Source organism: Talpa europaea (assembly GCF_964194135.1).
Source record: "Talpa europaea genome assembly, chromosome: 15".
Lineage (NCBI taxonomy): Eukaryota > Metazoa > Chordata > Mammalia > Eulipotyphla > Talpidae > Talpa > Talpa europaea.
Window position 1 is genome coordinate 42,600,876 of NC_140083.1, and position 21,267 is coordinate 42,622,142.

General features: G+C 39.1%; 1 protein-coding gene across 2 annotated transcripts in view; it reads left to right on the top strand.

Annotated features, from left to right (window-relative positions):
- The window catches only part of NELL2 (neural EGFL like 2), a gene marked incomplete at its 3' end in the record, with an annotated part of 372,006 nt that overhangs the window by 274,089 nt on the left and 76,650 nt on the right, over window positions 1-21,267 (top strand). For both annotated transcript variants that reach the window (XM_084256276.1, XM_084256275.1), the window contains 2 exons: window positions 2,847-2,969; window positions 3,788-3,883. In XM_084256276.1, the coding sequence (XP_084112402.1) occupies window positions 2,847-2,969; window positions 3,788-3,883 (219 nt within the window). The remainder of the gene's footprint in view (window positions 1-2,846; window positions 2,970-3,787; window positions 3,884-21,267) is intronic.

Genomic DNA, 21,267 nt, shown 5'->3' on the forward strand with positions numbered 1-21,267 from the left:
CCATTGAACTTTAAAGTGATTACTGATATGTGGAAGTATTTTACTGCCCTTTTATTCATATTTTTGTGGTTCTGTTCATTTCTTTTTTCAGTTCCTTGTGTTTATTCCTCTCTTTGGTCAAATCTTGAATCTCCTTTTAATTTTTCTTGGAGGGTAGGTTTAGTGGTTGCGAATTCCTAAAGATATTGTTTGTCGGGCCTCCCCCAGGGGCACAGCAGTTGAGTACTGGGCTGCGAAGCTGCCCACAGCCTCCTCAGCGTCGGTTCAATCCCCGGCCACCGGGTGAGGGTCCCACATGGCGCACAGACCTTTCTGGCCGCCTGCTGCTCCCCTCAGCAGTGTACTTCGTCAGTCTGCCTGTTCTGCTCTCTGCTCTGACTCTGGTGAATTCTCTCACCCTCCCGTGCTTCTGACTGTACCCAGTGCTTGTATAAATAAATAGATAAATAAATCTTTAAAAAAAAAGATATTGTTTGTCTGAGAAGGTCCTTTCTATTACATGTAGGAAGGAGGGCTTTGCAGGATAAAGTATTCTTTGCCAGCACTTTTTTTTCTCTTGAAATATTTTGAATATGCCACTCCATGATCTTCTTGCCTGTAGTGTTTCTTCAGAGAAGTCTGATTTTGCCTAATCAGTTTTCTCTTAGGTTATTTGTTTCTTCTTGTCAGCTTCATTATTGTTCCTTTGTCTTGGACTTTCGGGAGCTTTACTACTTTGTGTCTTGCTGTAGATTTCCTTTTGTTTAGGTAGTTTGGTGTCTTATTAGCATCTTATATTTCTGTGTACATTTTCTTCTTCAAGTTTGGGGAGGTTTCTTTGATAATTTCCTTAAATAGTTTTTCAGCTTTCTCTTCTCCTTCCAGAATTTCTTTGACTTATATTTCCTTTCCTCTTGGTGTCAGATACTTCTCAAAGTGTTTTTTCTTCATTTTTTTCTTTGTGTATCTCTTTTTCTGTCTTGATTCTTTATGTATCTGCATCTTCAAGATTATCGATTCCATTTTCCATTTGATCTCTACTACTTTTGTGACTTGTTCCAGAATTTTTTTGACCTCCGCCTTTGACCTTTTTATATCCTGAAATTCCATTATTTTTTCCTTTAAGCATTCAGTCTCAATCTTGTCCTTTGATTATGTTTCTTGTAGCTTCCTTTTCCTTTTCTGAATTTTCTCATCTATCTCTGATCTGTGTTTTCTTTTTATTGTTGCAGTTCTTGATCTAATTTTTGATTTTCTGCTTATGGTAGTTCTGAATTTATCCAATAGGAAGAAAAGCTCTTCCCTATTGATGGGTCCTGGAGATTGATTTTCTTTTTGTGATGTATTGTTCCCTGGAGGACTTGCATGGCCATTTATATTTTTCTTTCTCCCAATTGTTTGCTTACAGGTTTGTTCTGCTGTAGCTGGGTCTTCTGTTGAATGTGGGTGTTCCTCTCCTACTGTTCTGGGCATTTTCCAGGTGATGGAAACAGTACCTGGGGCCTTCCTCAGAGCAAATCTGGGCATGCAGTGCATTGGTGGTCCTGCCTATCTGAGCAAGCAGCTGGCAGAGTGTCAGGAGAGGTTGGGAGGCCACTGGCCACTCTGGCTTACTTCCTTACATGGGTCAGGGGTCTCACCGTCAGTGCAGGTGCTGGGGGATCTCATGAGAGATCACAAGTCCTCTGTACATACTAGAAGAGTCCCAGGCAAGGCCATGAGGCCTCTGCCATTCTGGGCAGGCACTAGTGCGATCTCACGGGAGGTTGGAGAATCGCAAGGCCTCTGCCAATCTGGGTGGGTGCTAGCAGCGTTTAAGTATTTCTTTATTATTGTGATTTTATCCTGGTAAATCAATGTCTTGATCCTTGTAAATGTGTTGAAATAGACATTTACTTTTCTTTTTAAAGAGATTTATTTATTTATGCATACAAGAACTGGGGTACAGGCCAGAGGTACTGGGGGGAGGGTGAGAGGATTCACCAGAGACAGAGTGGGGAACAGAACAGGCAGACTAACTGAAATATACTGCTGAGGGGAGCAGCTGGTGAGGCAGGAGAGGTCTGATGAGCCCTATGGGTTGCTCCCTGGCTGACCGGGGATCAAACACATGGTACAGAGGCTGCGGATAGCTTCATAGTGCTGTGCTTAACTCCTTACGCCACCAGGGAGGCCTGACATATACTTTTAAACCTAAATGTTATTTATGTAAGAGAGCACATGAAAGGTAGTGCCACTATAGGGATTTTAGATGATTTTGTTAATTTTTATGCATTTTTACACTTATACTTCATTTTGAAATAATTGTTGGGTCTATATTCTTTGTCATAGTCTCTGTGTTTATGCCTTGCCTTCACATTTTGTTGAGCCCTGGCTAGAATTCTGAAGTGAACTTGGCTGGGCTATTTAAGCATTCTCAGCCACCACTGACTTCTTTTTAAAACAGTGATGTTAATATTGGTTCTAATATTAACATATTAGAACATTAATTTATTTATAATATTGGTTCTAATTTATTTATGAGACCCTCTCCCCAAATTTTCACCATAGAGATCATTTACATCTGGCTCTGGGATTTACTGAAAATTAATCCCCATACTTGCCTCTCCACTCATTATACCCCTTCCTACTATTGATGAGCCTTTTGTCTAAATCTTTTTATGTCTAGATTTGTGGATATATAAACTATGTATGTACTTCAAGAGAAGTAAACAGTGCTTCAAAATATGGATGCTTCTTTAATATATAATTTGTGTGTGTCTGTGTTTGAAAGAAATGCTATCCAATAACCAAATGGCAGGTGCAATTTAAAATAGAGCATCTTGGAATATCTATTTTGGTTAGCTAAAGTGTGTTCCTCATTTCAGAACATGACGAGTGCCTCACAAATCAGCACAACTGTGATGAAAATGCTTTATGCTTCAATACCGTGGGAGGACACAACTGTGTTTGCAAGCCAGGCTATACGGGAAATGGAACCACATGCAAAGGTAAACCCTAGATGCCAGCATTTCTTCCCCCAGATAGAATATAATTCATCTCTGCCTTCTCCCACCCCTTCTCATAACTGGCCACTGAGAGCTTTCAAGTAAGGCTCGTCCTTGTCTTCTCAGCTCTTGCCATCCTTTTGGGTTGTATCAATGTCTAAGTGTCCAAATTATATGGCTCCTTTGATCTAATACTCCTTGACCTTGATCACAGTGAATTTCATCTCAGTTCCTCTCTAATAGACCATGCCCATAATCCCATCATATATTTTTTTGTACAGAGCCACTCTACCTTTAAAATCTTAAACTTCAACATTGTATTGTCTAACCACAAGTTCCTCACTATTTTCTCTCCACTAGCATATATGTAGCACACACACACACATATATGTGTGTGTGTGTGTGTGTGTGTGTATATATATATCATGTATATATATATCATGTATATATATATATATATATGCTCGTTTGCTTCTTAAGGAAATTGTCTAGAATAGTTGTCACATTTTTAGGTTTCATTGTAAGTGGAATTGTTATGATGAGATTCAATCCTAATCTTAATGCATTGCCTGTTATGTGTATAAGGTCACTGGCTTGTTTAAAGAAGCTCAGTACTTCATTTTACACTTGAAACATTTTTTAACATTGGAAGCAATGCTGTTTTATAAATTGTGCTGAAGTTTCTTACCTGGTTGCAAAGTCTTGTAATGAATATGAATTATAACAGCATTTATCATTCAATGTCCACATCTCCAAGAGGGAAGAGTATCTTGAACTACTTACTAATAAAATGCTAAACTTATGTATCTGAATTATTTCAGCATTTTGCAAGGATGGCTGCAGGAATGGAGGCGCTTGTATTGCTGCTAATGTGTGTGCCTGCCCACAAGGCTTTACCGGGCCCAGCTGTGAAACAGGTAAGAATATCACTCTATCTTCTAGAAAATGAATTTTTACGCCAATATATAAAGTAATCCATGAGGAAAATAATGTTTCAAGTTTCAAGTGGGCTGGCAAAGCGTGGAGCTATTAATAAGGAAGTGCTGGGAGGCAGGAGGTGGGAAGTTTCAGTGATGTGTATTCTCTGGGTGTTTCCCTAAAGTCACTTGAGGGAGGTTCTGTGGCTATTACAACTCAAAGCACATTAAACTCCTTCAGACAGGAGAGCCCAGGATGTGATGATTTCACAACACATTTTATTCATCGGGAACCCCTTTTCCCTGGTATGCACCTAGCTATAGCACATTAGAATTCAAGCTAATGACCTCTCATTCCTAGGACACACTCTCCTGCATCTACATTTGGGTTTTTTTTTAATTAAAAAAATTAAAGATTGATTTATTTATGCACACAAGAGCTGGGGTACAGGCCAGAGGTGTTGGGGGGGTGGGTGAGAGGATTCACCAGAGACAAAGTGGGGAGCAGAACAGGCAGATCGACCAAAGCACACTACTGAGGGGAGCAGTGGGAGAGTCAGGAGAGGTCTGCTGTACCATGTGGGTTGCTCCCTGGCCAGCCTGGAATCAAACTCGTGCTGCAGTGGCTGCGGATAGCTTCTTAACAGGTTGCGTCTTAATCCCTTGAGCCACCAGGGAGGCCCCATGTTTGGGAATTTTTAATAAACATTTATCTGATTCAATATTCATTTCTTGTTGTGTACTAGAAGTTTCTACTTTTTAATTGTTCCTCATCCAAGTTCATCTTCAACTTACCCATCTGGATGAATATTAATGCTGGAAATACAGATCAATATTAATGCTGATCTGTGTATGACTTATGACTCAAAGCAAAATGTTTTATAAGTTGAAAATACACCTTTGGAATAATAAAACTGTTTCAAGTACTAGTGCCCAGTTGGAATCATCTCAGCAGTGGTTTTGCACTTTGGGGAAAGTAGGTTTCATTAGCAGATAACTCCGGAGGTATGGCCATTCTCCTTAAGAGGAAGCTTTGGGTACTTGATGCCTCATATTCATTTCCATAGATCTCTGTGCAGTGGGCTCAGAGCTTGCCCTGTTGCCACTTCACAACCAGAGTGATCTGGCTTAATAAAAACACCCAGGGCCTCCCCTGGTGGTGTAGGCAGTTGAGCACAGCGCTGTGAAGCTGTCAGCAGCCTCTGCAGCGCTAGTTCGATCCCAGCCTGCCGGCGAAGGTCCCACATGGTGCGGCAGACCTCTCCTATCTTTCCCGCTGCTCCCCTCAGGAGTGTATTTCGTCAGTCTGCCTGTGCTGTTCCCTGCTCTGTCTCTGGTGAATCCTCTCACTCTCCCATGCATCTGGCCTATACCCTGGTTCTTATATAGATAAATAATTTTTTTAAAAATAATGAAAATAAAAACACCCAGTGGACAAATGAGAGGCAGGACGTGTTCTGGTCTACCTGGAAGGGAAGATTTTTTGTAAATTTTATTATATATATATATTTTATATCATTGCTAATTTTTGTACAGTATGTGTTTTCTCCTCTCGGGTGTGGTCCCCGTAAAATTCCCACCACCAAGTCACCCATGCACCATCACCACAGTCCCTTGAGCTCTTTCCTCCTGTTTTGATCCTCTCCCTCCCCTGCAGAATGTCTAATTCATAGTTGCCTGCTAATTTTATTTATTATTATTGTTATTTTTTTCCTGATCCATTATTTGGTTGCCCTAGATTCCTCCTATAAGGGAAATGATCCAATATTTTGCTTTTTTTCTGGCTTACTTCACTGAGCATAATACTGGAAGGGAAGAGCTAACTGAAGAGATCCACTGCGCAGCTAGATGCTCATAAAAGGCCTGGATCACGTGTTCATATTTTTCTACATTATTTTTCAAACTCCAGTGACTGATTTCAAAGATTTCTAATAGAAAATGCATTGTGGCTGTCTTTGATTTGTGAAACTTTTTCTTAAAGGGATACTTCAGGAATTCCCAAGCTCCTTGTGCAGGTGAATCACTTGCTTTTTTTTTTTTCCTCCAAATTATGTTTATTGAGACCAAGTTGGTTTACATCATTGTGTCTGTTCTAGGGATTATCGGTTCAAACCTCTACAAATGTGTGCTTTCACCCTCTGGCCTCCGCCAGTACCCTAATAACCCTCTGCCATGTTCCACTGGGCCACTTTCCTCCCCCACTCCCATCCGCCATCCCAAACCCCTCTGGTTACCTCGGTTTTCCAGTCAGGTCTTAAGAGTTTATTATTGTGGGCCTCCCCAGTGGTGCAGCAGGTTGAGTGTTGCGCTGTGAAGCTGTTCACAGCCTCTGCAGTGCAGGTTCAGTCCCCGCCGGCTGGTGAGAATCCCACATGCAGACCTCTCCTGTCGTGCCCGCTGCTCCCCTCAGCAGTGTATTTCTGTTGTCTGCCTGTTTTCCTCCCTTCTCTGTCACTGGTGAAACCTCTCACCCTCCCACACCTCTGGCCTGTACCCCAGCTCTTGTATAAAAATAAAAATAAATCTTAAAAAAGTTTATTATTGTTTTTAAAGATTTATTTATGCATACAAAAACCGGGGTACAGGCCAGAGGTGCAGGGGGTGAGAAGATTCACCAGAGACAGAGTGGGGGACAGAACAGGCAGATTGACTGAAATATACTGCTGAGGGGAGCAGTGGTTGAGTCAGAAGAGGTCTGCTGCACCATGTGGGTAGCTCCCCGGCCGGGGATCGAACTCTTGCTGCAGTGGCTGCAGACAGGTAGACTGTTTCTTAACCCCTTGCACTACCAGGGAGGCCCTATTATTGGTTTGTTTTTGATCAGCATCTTGTTATGTTTCTCTCTATTCCACGTGTAAGTGAACCATCCAATTTTTATCTTTCTCTTTTGGACTTATCTAACTTACTTAAAACACAGATTTCTGGTAATAAGCTATAAGATTGGATTAAAATGATGCACCTCAAATGCAATGGTCCCCACTGTTGCCATCCTCTGCTCTCCACATATGGGGGTGCACCATGAACCTCCTGCTTCTCAGCATCTGTGATGACTGTTTCCTGAGTATAACATTTTATGTTGCTTCTAGTATAATCTAAATATTATTCTTATTCTTATTATTCTTATTCTCACCCCTTCCCTTCTCCCTCTGGATACCTCAGTCCACCCCTGTTTAAGGGCTGGTTTTAAAATATTTTTGTCTCTTTGTTTGGTTTTTCTATATTCCATATGTAAATGACACCATCAGTATTTGTCTTCTCCTTCTGGCTTATCTCCCTTTGCCTAAATATTCCGGTTCCATGCATGTCACCACAAACGGCATGAGTTTATCGTTTTTGATTACTGAGTAATACTCCACTGTGTGTACAGACCACATCTTCTTGATCTACTCATATGTTTTGGGCACTTAGTTTCCATAGCTTAGCTATTGTAAAAAGTGCTGCAATAGACATGTGAATGCAAGTTTCCCATCAAATTTCTGTTTTTTGTATTCTTTGGGTAGATTTCTAGACATGGAATTGATGGGTCATATGACAGGTCATATGGAGTATGGAGACATTTCCATTCTGCTTTCCAGAGTGGCTGGACCAGTCTACATTCCCATTAGCACTGTAAAAGGGTTCCTTTTTCTCTATATTCTCACCAGCACTTGTTGTTTCTGGTTACTTTGATTAGGGCCATTCTCACAGGTGTGAGGGGGTTAGACATTGTGGTTTAGGCTTGAATTTTCTGATGATAAGTGATGATGAACATTTTTTCATTTTCCCATTGGCTATATGCATGTCTTCCTTGGAGAAATGCCTATCTAGTTCTATTCCCATTGTTTGATTAGGTTTTTTTTTTTTTTCTTTTTGTTGAGTTGTCTGAGTTCTTTGAAGATCTTTGATATTAGTCCCTTCTCAGATGAGTGGTGTGGAAATATTTTCTCCTGTTGAGTAGGTGTCACTTCATTTTAGTTATGATTTCTTTCACTGGGCAGAAGCCTTTTATTTTGATATCGTCCCAGTTCTTACGTTCCCTTTTGTTTTCCTTGCCGCTGGCAATGAATACACTGAAGCTATGTCTTGAGTGTTTTGTCTATGTTTTCTTCTATGCATGTTATGCTTTCACATCTTACCTCCAAGTCTTTTGTCAATTTAGAGTTGATTTTTGCACACAGTATGAGATAGTGCAGCTTATTTATTTCTTTTTTATTTTAAATGCATTTTTTTGCATGAAATAAAGACTATTTCAAAGAGTCTAGTATAAATAATGACCATGTTTAATCCTGCCTATCATTCTTTCGGTATGAAAAAATTATATGATGAGATTATGAAATATGGGGTGGCATAAGATTGATATGAGTAATGTATAATTTAAAACTGGAGGTAAAAATAGCCCAGCAGAACATTTATCTTTCTCTATTGAATTAGCCTTTAACTTTCAGACTACATGAAAACTATCCCAGATTTAACCTAAGCAGTTGTCTGTAGCAGCCAAGGACTTTGAGAAGATTGGATGTAGGGTTAAAATCTAGTTCTACTTTTGTTATGTGGCCTTGGACAAGGTATGTGACTTCCCCATGTCTGTACCCTCTGTATGTCACTTTACTCTTAACAACTCTCATCCAAGATAGGTATTAACTCCATTTTCAAACAAAAATATTGGGTTCAGAGTGATTAATATGTTTTCTAATGTCACAGAATTGGCCAGTAAATACAAAGGTATGTGTACTCCCAAACCCAGGCTTTTTAAGAAGTAACACTGCTTTTTAACATTTTCTTTGAAGTCGCACTAACAGAAGAGAGGTAATGTCCCCACTCCCACTCCAGGGAACTCCTGAAATAGTCCACCACAGAGTAAATATATTTCTTCAAACATCTTGCTTTACCCTAAAAATTCATGTATTTCTATTCTATAATATATGAAATATTTAACTTATTTTGAGTAAAGTTGGCTTTCTAAGGCAGTAGACCATAGTTATCTCTGCCTTCTCACATCTCTTACACCAGGACCATATTTCACTACTTAAGGAGGCTCTTATCTGAGATGTAGTGATCCTACTTGCCTCAAAGCATCTGTCCCAGATCAGGTTAGACCTAAGCCCTCACCTCTCAACACTACCACTTGTGTTGATGTTGTTCTAAGTAAAAGTCATGTGTGTGTGAGAAGAGATCTACAGGAAATAATTTCCTCATCCATTGATGCAGTAAATGTTTATTTAAAAGCTGTTTGTGCTGAGCATTTATCTAGAAATAAAGATAACGAATAACGTCAGCTTTTGTATCAAGTCCCAGAACTTCAGTGGCTGACTCAGTATATGTTGCTAACCCACATCTCAGTTTATGTAACCAATGTGGTGTGAAGAGTGGAAGGGCTTTGTAGTTGGGATTACTCAAACAGGACCCTGGCTGTTGCCATCTTATGAAGAAACCATCTCAATATGTGTTCTCCAAAAATGGGAGAATGACAGAGAAAGCATGAGAGGACACACCTACTGTCACTGCATCACATCAGAGTGATGTTGTCCCCCGCACACCATGGGTGAGAACCAATTTCATGGGTTCCACAGGTTTGGAACTCACCTCCTTACCTCACCCATGACTTGTGCCTCAACTCCTTAACAGAATCAAGCTTTTTTCCTCTGTACTTTACTTCATGAATGGCAGCCTTATCTACCAGGTATTTTTGGCCCACAATCAAGGAATCATCCCAGTTCTCTGTCTCTTCCACATCCAGTCAAATCCTTGGGATTCTATCTCTTTACCAGGGCCTCTTTCATTCCATTCCAATGGGCATGACCATATTAGGGTTTTCAGGTTTCCACACTCCAGTCCAAATTGCCAATGAATATTAGAGGGTAGGACTGATTCTGTGATCCCATGTTGAAAAGAGCTTCAACATTCCCCACTGTGTTCGGAATAAAGGTCCTATTTCTTAGCATGCCATAAGGCCTTTTGATTTCTGCTTATCCACCCTGCTTTTACCCTCTTGTCGCTCAGTCTCCTTCCCCCATTCCCACCTCTAGGCGTCCAGTTTCATGGGGGTAGAAGGTGTATCTTATTCACGTTTAAATCTTTGAGACATAGAATAAGGTGCTCCATAAATATCTGGCAGATAACAAAGGTGTAAAAGAACAATTAAGGGAAAAGGGACAATATGATGGTTTTGCTTCTTTTTTTTTAATTTTTTTTAAAGATTTATTTATTTATTTACACAAGCACTGGGTACAGTCAGAAGTGCGGGAGGGTAAGAGAATTCACCAGAGCCAGAGCGGGGAACAGAACAGGCAGACTGACGAAATACATTGCTGAGGGGAGCAGCGGGCACGGCAGGAGAGGTCTGTCGCGCCATGTGGGACCCTTGCTGCTGGCCGGGGATCGAACCGGCGCTGCAGAGGCTGCCGGGCAGCTTTTTAGCCCAGCGCTCAACCGCTGCACCACCAGGGGAGGCCCTGCTTCTATATTTTTTTGACTTTTGAAAAATGTTAGTTTACAGAGACCTTAAGAATCACATGACCCTGTGCTATCTCATAGTCCTGTGCTATCGCATGATCCTGCTCTGTCACATGGCGAGGAGGTAATGAAGTCACAGATAAGTGAGGCAATGCACGTGAGTTGCTTTATTACAAAGACACGCAACTTAGAACTCATGTCTTCTGCTTCCTAGTCCAGTGGTTTCTATCCTCCCTTTCTCTCTCCCTCCACTTTCCTTCCTTCCCTTCCTTCTTTCCTTTTCCTTATGTCATGCTATATACTTAAATTCATGCAGACTGCTTTTTGTTATGTCCACCCCTTCAACTGCCAAGTGATCTTGTTGTCTTTGACAGTGAAAGATATGGCTGTTTACCTCCAAAGGTAAGGAGAGTCTAAGGATTGTCAAGATTTCCTAAGTAAGATGGTATAAATCTGGCCTACTGGCATTGGGGGGTGCTTCATAGGTTAGGAAGGACATTAATTCCTGGCCCTAGAGGTCATTTGCTGCCTTCACAACAGAATCACTGAGGGTGAAGTAATAGGATTTACTGCTGTTTTTTTTTTGAAAGACAATCTTAACAAGCATGGCATTGACCACCCTTGTTACTTTTGTGAAGAAGGTCTCCCTTGAAGAACCTCCTCCTAATTTATGTCATCTGATTCTTCATCATGTGTGTATTCATGGAATGGTTGAATACATTTTCCAACTTCACAAAGAGGCTATTTGTGTAGGTTTTACTCAGTAAAATTAATTTTCCATGGCCTTCTTTTTAACCACTGTGTAAAATCACCCACATGTACAGCACAGATTCATTTTTAATTAAACGTCCTAATATTCCATCAGGTGTTTAACTTGGATTTAGCTGGGCGATTACTTCTTCAATCACTCAGTAAAATGTCTGAGAAATCTGTGCTCAGGTTTAACAGCTCTATCTCTGCCACACTGTATTTATTACACAATTTCTAAACCTCAGCAAACATGTGTCTGATGATCTAATTAATATTCAAAGCTGTCTTATTATACAAAGCTGTAAATCTTTCCGTCATGATTTAAAGCATAACTCTAAAAGGTTTGACAGTCCCCTGTAAGTAACTGCTGACTTAAATCAAATTAAAATGTTTATAACTGGGGAAAAGAGAGTATCAAATGGCAAAACTAAAATAAAAATATGCTATAATATCAAAGAAGAGGAGAGCAGACATTTTGGTGATAAATGACATTTTTTTGCTATGCATAAAATAATGGGTTTCCTAGCCACGATCAAAGCATGAGATGCAATTTTAATTATTTTTAGTGACTAGTTAAATGAATATAAATTTAAGTTGCATTCCTAAGTTGCATTTTGCAGCTTTTTAATATCTGAAGTTTCAAAATGATAAAATGAAGCTTGGGATATATATATGATTTCTTCACTTTAACACTAACTTCAAATTGATTGAGGTTGATAGATAAAAATAAAATTTATATTGTTTCTGTTATAGTATGGGTAGTAAAAATCCTTTAACTCATTTATAGTAACGAAGTTATTTTTGCAAGTAGTATGTGCAGTTAGCATTTATTATTAATGTCAAGTTGTATTAAATTTTCTGGTATAGTTAAATAGGCACATTTCTCATCATAAAAGGAATATATTGATTTAATTTTATAATCACATAGCTTTTTTAAAAGGCATATTTTTCAGAAGCTTACATTATTCTGTATCATTTTTATAGGAAGAATGAAAAAATTCAGAAGCAAAAGAAAATTATCAATATTTCTGACATAGCATACCTTTTCTTACCAAAATAACTCACAGTAGAATTCCACTATCAAAATGTTTATTTTTATAGGAGGAGAATTTGTGTAAAATTTTTGAGCCAAGTTAATATAGTTGAAAAAGAAAAAACATTTTCCTTGTGCCTGCTGGCCATTTGCCTTTCTTCTTTGGGGAAGTGTCTTTTTAGTTCTGCTCATTTCTTGCGTGGGCTGTTTGCTTTGTTTTTATTGTGTTCTATACAGTAGTGGAAGAACTATGGAGACCACAATGATGTAGTCTTATTAATCTGACCTGTCTCCACTTGTACTTGCTGAGACCCATCTAATCTTGAAAGTCACTCTCTAATGATAAATGTGATTGAATTGCATTTGATAACTAATTATGTGTTAATGGAAGGCAGCTATGCTCAGCATGATCCCCCCAATGCAAATATGTATTAGTGAACTTTGACTGAATTAGGGCAAAGATATTTTGTCCTTTAGAAAACTTTTTAAAAAGAAAGTCTCATTGGAAGCTTTGTGATCATATTCTGCATAAGGATTGACTTGGATACATAAGAGCTACAATGTTGGTGATCCTTAACCTCTTTTAAATAACTTTGTATTGCTTAATGTTCTGTTTGGTCCTTCTTGAAGCATCTAACATAGTAATCAAGAACATAAAAATTGAAGTCACAGAGATATTGATATGAGTCCTAGTTCTGGTGTTGACCAATTGTGTGACCTTTTTTATGTTAATTCATTTTTCTACACCTTAATTTATATATGTGTAAAACAAAGATGATAATATCTACCTCATGGGTTTGGTCTGGAGATTAAATGACGTAATGTCGGTAAGGCAAATAGCACCATGTCTGTGATATGGTAAGTACTCAATAAATGATAACTGATGTGATTATACTATGCATTTTAAGCAAAATTTTATACACAGAACTCTTTGAAGCTTTTAGACATCCTTAAGTTAGCTGGTGAAATGCTGAGATGTAATGAAATAAAGGCTAGAAATAGGGACTTATTCTAGCATTCATAATTCACATATAAATCAATTTTAACTATAACTTTACTACACCTTAATGGTTTAAAATATTTAACTTACCAATTTGCAGTCTTTACATTTACACAGAATGGCTTTTCATTATAATACAAAATTTTAAAAATTAATATTTTGTGGAAATCTAAGTCTTCGTACTACTCACAAAGTAGTTAAAAGTTCTCTGTTAAATCTCAAAGTCAGTCGTCCAAGTCCTTCAGGTTAATTAGAAAAATCTTACTCTTTCCATGTATCCGTCATGTATAATAGATAACAACTGTGATGGGGAAATTTTTCACTCTTTTATTGTAAGGTCTATCTAATTAACATTGGAAATGAGGCCACATCATGGAATTAGGATAAGGGGAAAAATAGCTTTCAAGCTGGGAGAGGGCAAGTCTCCAGGAAGAAAGCTAAGTGAACTTATTTGGAAATCTAGAAAAAGCCTTCACTTTTTCTTTTAAAATATTGATGTTTTTCAGTGTATCACGTTTGTGTAATATCTTATACCCTTGAGTTCCGAGAATCTATATACTTAATTAACATTTTGAATAAGCAATATATGCATGGGCATAAAACTTACAAGGACAAAGAACAGAGAGTGAAAAGCAAATTTCCTTTGTACCCCTTCCCTTAACAATGTATCTTGGAGATGATACTGTTATAAGGTAGTCATTATACAGAGTGAGTCAAATGGAAAAGCTACTCAAATAGTAGCTTTAATTTGAAACTGCTTGTCTTGGGATAAGATCTTTCTCTTCCTTTGAGCATCCCATACTTTGAGAATGTTCTATAGTTTCTCAATCATATGTTCTAAGCTAGTGAGCTTCAGCTCATCAGAAGTATGATAGAGAAGCTAGTGACTTGGTAAGGGATATGAGTAGGTACCTAGGACTTTGTCTTCCCTAATTCAAGTTATATCCAGGAGCCTTTCATTTCACTCAGATTGTTTTGCTTTTTGCATTCCATTCTGTTTTTATTTACATCACCCTCAAATACATATTTCAGGACTCTCTTAGAGTGGTTATATTAGTGGCAAATTCTCGTTATTGGGCTGAACAGGGTTTTATGCCATTCTCAGTCCTAGGTAACCTTAGGTATAAATTCCAGGTGGTTTTCTCTAAGCACCATGAAGGAAACATTCCATTGCATTTTGGGACTCTGAAGTTTCTCTTTAGAAGTCAGCTGTCTAATTGTAATTCATTTAAAAATACTTTTTTTTTTGTTTTATTTGCGTTTAAGATCCCTTTTTCTAGGGGCTTATAGTTACAGTGCATTGTGTCTGGTTATGAATTTACTTTTATCTTGCTTAATGCTCTTTGAGGTCATTGATCAAAAGAATCATCTCTTGGGCCTCCCTGGTGGCTTAGGGGTTAAATTTCAGCACTATCACCATTACAGCCTGAGTTTGAACTCCAGCTGGAGCTGACCCACATAAGACACAGTAAACCTCCCCTGTCTTGCCCACAGGTCCCCCTATTAATGTATTTAAGTCAGTTGGTCTGTTCTCCACATTCTTCTATGAAAAATTAAAAGAAAAAAAAATCATCTCTCATCAGTTTTGAAAACACGTAATCTTTAATGTTTATCTCCTCAAACATTGTTTCTCTTTCATTCTCTTTGTTACTACCATACAGATTTCCTACTAGCTAATCACTGGCCCACCTCTTAACTATTTTTCAACTTTCTTTTGTACTTTCCATATCTTTATCTCTCAGTGCTGATCCCTTTGTAATTTCTTCATATTTATCCTCTGGTCCATTTATCTCCTCAGCTGTCTAATTCTTTGTTTAACTCATTCATTGACATTTTTAAAAATTTCAGTGACTTCTCTTTTTCCTTTCTGGGACTTCTCTTTTTGATTTTGAAACTTATCCCCTCAATTCTTATTCTTTTCTTGCTGTGGTTTTGATCTCTTCTTTAATGTTTTAATTTTTTTAAAACACACTCACATTACATTATAATCTTTATCACATTGCTCTATTATCTGAAGTTCCAGGTGTGTAAAACCACCTCTTATTGTTTTCTGGCTTTGGCCACTATGGAGTGTTTCTTCCTGCTCAGTCCTTCTACTGTCTGACCTCTTCATCATTAATGCTTTACCTGTGAAACCTAAGGTCTTTTACCTCAACAAAAATTTTGCATTTACTTCTGCAGTTATACCAGGAGTATTACAGTTGATATTTGCATTAATTTCTTTTCCAAGTTGCATACCACACAGGTAGCAGAACCTCAGAACTATGAAAGCAAACATTTTTTTTTCTTCCCACCCAAATATGGGCAAAAAATAGAGTATGTCCTCCTAATAGAAATAGACCGTGTTTTGTTTGTGTGTACCTGTGTGTCTGTATTTGTACATTTCTATCCTATGCTTGAACTTAAAATCCAGCTTTGTACTGAATCCTGGGCCAAGTCCTTTCTGCTGTTACCATATGGGCCATAGACTCCAAATCGATATTCAGCTTCTTTTTGTGCTATCTAAAAATCCCCATGTTTAAAAATAAGCTCACTTAGGAATTTATTTTTAAGCCATGTGTTAATAGAAAGATCTTCAAGTTATACAGGTCTCATTATTGCTGGAACTAGAAAAATCATCGCCGGTTCAGATATGTTTTGTTGATGCTCAATAATCCCTGCTAGTGATGCTTACAAATCTGCAGACTATGAGGTGAAACTCATGGTGGCAGAATGAAAAAGGGGTGCAGTAGAGGAGGCAACAATGGTAATGTTAACTTCATGAAATTTACTAGGGATGTATTGTGCCAGTAGGCACAGGGCTGGTTCACTGTGGATTCAGGCAGACAGATAAGGAGAGTCCTGGAGCCCGCAGTGGATTTTTCAGGCCTTAATGCTCTCAGAAGCAGACACACAGGCACACCTGGCAGTGAGGCTGGCGTGCAAGGAGGCAGGCATGGGCCAGGCAGGGGGTGCTGGGAGGCAGGCAGGCAACTGAGCCTCCTGCCATCCCCCCTGCCACCCCCGCCCCATGAATCTTTATAGTCTCTCTGGGTTATCTTGGTCGTTCTCTCATTCTCTTACTCTTCTGTAGTTACACACTCATCTCTTTTAGTCATCCTCTTGTATCCATCCTTCTGCAGCTGTCCTCCATATGAGTGAGGCTGCCCTTATATCCCTGGCCTCTAGGCTCAGGTGTGCACACTCATGCATGCTCACAGTCATACTCAGGTGTCCACAGTCTGGCATATGTAGCCTGTGCCACATTCTGCATTAGCATGATCACAGCCACAGGTGATGGCCATAGAGGCTAAAGGTGAAAAAAGCCTGATTAATTCACTTACCCTACAGGATGGAACTGGGAATATGGTTGTATCTTTCTCTTCCCAAAATTTCTGATGCTCCCTCAGCATACCTCTTCCTAAAGGATTCTTTTCGCCCACATTGCACTAAGACAGACATTTAACAAATATCAACATGCACCTCCTGCACTTGTTCTTTCAGCTTTCAAATAAAACAACATTGCTTTCACTACAGTTTCATTGTTATTTTTTTTAAATCAAGTGTTTCTGTTTCCTTAGCTGTACAAGATGGGAAAGTAATGTTAGTTCTGCACGTACCAGTTAGAAAGAGTAAGTTCAAGTGCTTTGTAACCTATGAATTAGTATATAAATGTGATTACTTTTACTCTTTACAGAGGAATTCTCACTCACTTCCTCCCATACACACCATCCCTGTGCCCCTTTATCCTTTCTCAACATCACCCTTAGTCTCAGAGCCCTTAGGTTGTTTGTTCAAGTCCAATGTTTTTGAAAGCGTTTTAAGTCGTCCAGTTTTGTGTTATAGAAATAGTCAGTATTTGTTTTTAACATTCTTTCTTGTATTGCTACACATAATTCTTTCAAATTTGCTCATTATTGTTGAAAATGACTGTATTTCATCCTTTATAGTGGCTATATAATATTCCCTGATGTATAGGGACCACATATTTTTCCTCCATTTATTCATTGAAGGATATTTAGGCTGCTTCTATATCCTAGATCTTATGAATAACAATGCTGCAGATATTGTAGAATGGATAGGTTTTTCTTGTTGATGGTTTTGTTTTTTGGGGCATTTAGGTTGTTTCCATATCTTAGCTATTGTAAATAGTGCTGCAATAAACATAGGAGTGCAGGTTTACTTTCAAATTAAAGTTTTTGTGTCCTTTGGGTAGATTCCTAGGAGTAGTATTGCTGGGTCATATGATAGATGCATTTTTAGTAATTTGAGGGTCAGTATGTGAATTTTGGATTACATTATTCTATGTAACTAGAGAGAACCAAGCTTTTAAATGTCAGGGAGCAAGTTTGAACTCCAAATAAGAAACACACTGATCACAAAAACCAGATGAAGATGGCAGGGACCACCTGCATGTTGGAAGCAGGATCTAGATAACCAAATGTAAGAAGCCCTGGGGAAATAAGGAATCAGGACCAGGGCGATGGATTAAAATAATCTGCTATTATTTGGCCTTCACTATACCATAAAGATGACTCTGAAATAGTAGCAAACATTGTGGCAGGTAGGTGCCAAATTACCTTAAGTAAACCTTTTTGCAGCTCCTGAGTGTGCACAGCACAACATGATGTGTATAAAGATGCAGAAAGTTTTCTCTTGGGGCCCTATCTCTCTGACAGTCTAATACCCAGTGGAGCATTTTATCTAAATGACAGGAAAAGAACAGGTGGATAGAAAATTAACAGTAATACCTTTCAAATGATTGCTAGTTCCTAATCTTGTCTGGTATGGTAACCCCAGAAGAAATTACTCTGAAGAAGAATTAATTCTGAAGCTGAATTCTCACCATTTATAGTTTACAGGGAAAGCTCCCTACTGGTTGGACCTTCAAGGCAAGCAAACAGCTGATTAAATGTGTGAAAAGTACACTCTCAAGTGTTAGACAATATTTCATTGCCAATTTTCTCAATATTCGTGTCTGAAGATAATTATAAGGCAGAATAAGGGTGAACTTGGACCTCTTGTTCAATCAGAAGCCTTAACAAAACAAGTTAAAGAAATTCTTGGATATCATTAGTTTTCTAAGATGTAGGGGCCATTTCTAGTCTTTTTCAGAAGTGTTTTCGCCTTGAGCAGACTTTAAAACGCAAATCGCTCACTCTAGCTTGTTTTCTTCAATTTTAAAAAGCCCAACTCCAGCCTTAAAATTAACTTTGCCTTTGTCCTTTTTATATAAAGCCAAGTGAATTTTTGCTACTTGTTATCTTTCCCTTAAAAATGTTTAATTCAAGGAAAATAAAGTCAACTGATGGCAACCATCGGTGTTCATTTTGCTTGAAAACCTGTATATGTAATGGACTCTGTAAACATGACAGCTATTTAGTATGATCTTTTTGACTTTGACCATTTATAACAAAAGAAATTCACTAGAACACAGAGGTCCATAAACTGTCCTGAATAGGCAAAAATCAGAGTGAGTTATGTATTACAGGATGACAGGACCTTTACTTAGTGGATGATGGGAAGGAGACTCTTTGAATAAATCATCAACCCTCATTACAAACCAAGGAGTAATGAACCTCTGTTACACAGATAATGTTGCAGCCTCCACTGAATGATAGGCAGGATTTAATAAGTGTCTAAAATCAACTGGATTAGATTCAGTCCACTAATTCTTAGGAGCAGAGTGGGGAGAATTGTTAGATTTTTGTTGGCGTCAGTAATAAATATGTCTATATTATCTACCATAAGATCATTATCTTCCAGAAGTATAGATTCTTGAAAGAGAAATAGAAGGTACTTGTCTTTAAATACACACAACGGAAAACTACTGAGCGATCAACAAAGATAAACTCAAGCCATCTGCGGCAACATGGATGGAGCTGGAAGGGATGACGCTCAGTGAAATATGTCAGAAGGAGCAAGAAAAATATCAGATGGTTTCACTTACAGGTGGAACATAGGGAAACTGAATAAAGGATCAGGATAAACACAAAACTTGCAAGTTGACCATAGAATTGAGACATGGGGGGGAGCGGGAAGTAGAGTTGGGGAGGAGTCAGAACAGGGGAGGGAAGAGCAAAAGGGACTGTGGTGATGGACAATGGGTGTAAGGTGTTGGGTGAGTTATGGGAACTACACCTGAGGGGAGAATCATAATGTAAAAAAAAATTTAAATAAAAATATAATAATAAATTTAAAAAAACCTATTCTATACCTGTACTCATTTACTCTAAACTCCTCCTTCCTACTGGATGACTCATTTGCAAATAAAATACAACTTCTTAAGCACTGTTTCCAAAGTGTTCAAATCTCTTGACCTTTCTGCAGCAATAGATGTTATTAACCAACTTATTTTTGAAAACCCCCTTTTGCTTTGGTTTCTTTGACGTGACTTTTTTTCCAGACTGTAGTATTGCAACCACCTTATGTAGTAGGTATTTCAACTCACATTTTTCCAGGAAAAGATAGCGAAGTAAGTGCATTGCTCAAGGTGACATAACTATCAGGTTGAAGAGCTTAGAGTCAAACACAAGGTGACGTTGATCCAAAGCCTGTGTGTAGGGTTGGGCATCTGCCCTCTACACAGTAGCCCTATACATGTGACATCTTCCTGCAGTTTCTCTCCTGCTTGTCCGCCTGTCTCTGTTTCATTTTCCCCACTTCTCATCTCCTGACTGGAGATTGAGTGACACACTTGATCATCTCTTTTTCTTACCTATCTCTCTTCCTTTTTATCATTCTCTCTCCTAAGTGGAACTCAACCACACTCAAATATTCAAAAGGAGAAATGTTATCCAGAGATGTATGCAGCTTACCTCCCAGGGGCAGGGGCTACTGTCTATTTCCCGTTAGGCATTTTACATAACCCTGCTGCCAGTTTCCTGGTGTTGCCTGGATGGTGGATGCTAGCCTTTCTCCATATTGGGATGATCTAGACATGAGAAATTACCATCTCCTCTCATTTTATTATTACCCTGTGTTGTGCCATCAAGTACAGGGCAGGTTCACTGTGGATTCAGGCAGAGGGATAAAGGAGAGTCCCTGAACCCTCAGTGGATTTTTCAGGCTTTAATGCTCTCTTGGGGAACCAGGCACACCAGGCAGGGGGGCTGGCCTGCAGGGAGGCAGGCACAGGCCAGGCAGGCATGGATGGCTGGGAGGCAGGCAGGCAACTGAGCCTCCCAGACCCCCATGAATCTTTATGCTCTTTCTCTGGGCTCTCCCTTGAGTTCTCTCATGGTCTCACCTATTCTTAGCTGCTCATTCTCTGGCCCCTGTCCCTGGTCTCTGAGTGATGCCTCCCTTATAGCCCTTGCCTCTAGGCTCAGGTGTGCACACTCATGCATGCCCACACCCATGCACATCCACACCCAGGTGTCCACAATCAGACATTCGTGCTCCAAGCCCATGTTCCCAAGTGCCTTCTGCATTAACACGATCAAGTCTGCAAGTGACAGCCATGGTGATTAGTGGTACAAAAAGCCTGATTAATTCACTTACCCTATACCCTGAAAAGCAACACCCTTGCAAATAGTATGTAGCATCATTTTAACTAAAGTTCTGATGATAACAGAGGAAGACTAAGAAGTAGCAAAGCAAAAACTAAAATGAAATAGAGATCTCGTTTTTCTAAAACATGTTTTGGCTGATTCTTGCAATACAGTGAGAGGCAGATTTTCCATTTAGCTAATGAAGCTTAAGCTTCTGCTTTACTTATCTGTCCATGCTTCTTTCTAGACCTAGGAAGGATTTAGTAATGTGCTTACTTGGGCATATAATTTTTGAGATGTACAATAGTTACGTTTTGGTCATCTTTTTTTCCTGAAGTGTTCCTAAAAATTACATAGGCTTCTGGCCCATACAGATCCACTTCTACACAGAGCTTTTTCTTACCAACAGGATATCTCCCAGCTAAAAACCCTAACATACTGATGATGGGGTTCTAAGGAGATATTGGGGTTCAGATGACTGGGGTCCTTGGGTTATCTCTGAGAAAAGTTTTGGCAGAGGAAATTCCCCTTTCAGCAGCATGCCACCAGCTTGCCAAGAAGACAGAGACATTTGGTTATATCCAAAAAGTCAGGTTTATTAGGAAAAAAGGAAAGAAGAGGCTTGCATAGACAGGGGCCAGAGAGAGCTGCGTTTGAAAGGGCTAAGTTTGTTCAAAGAGATGCCTGCATAGACACC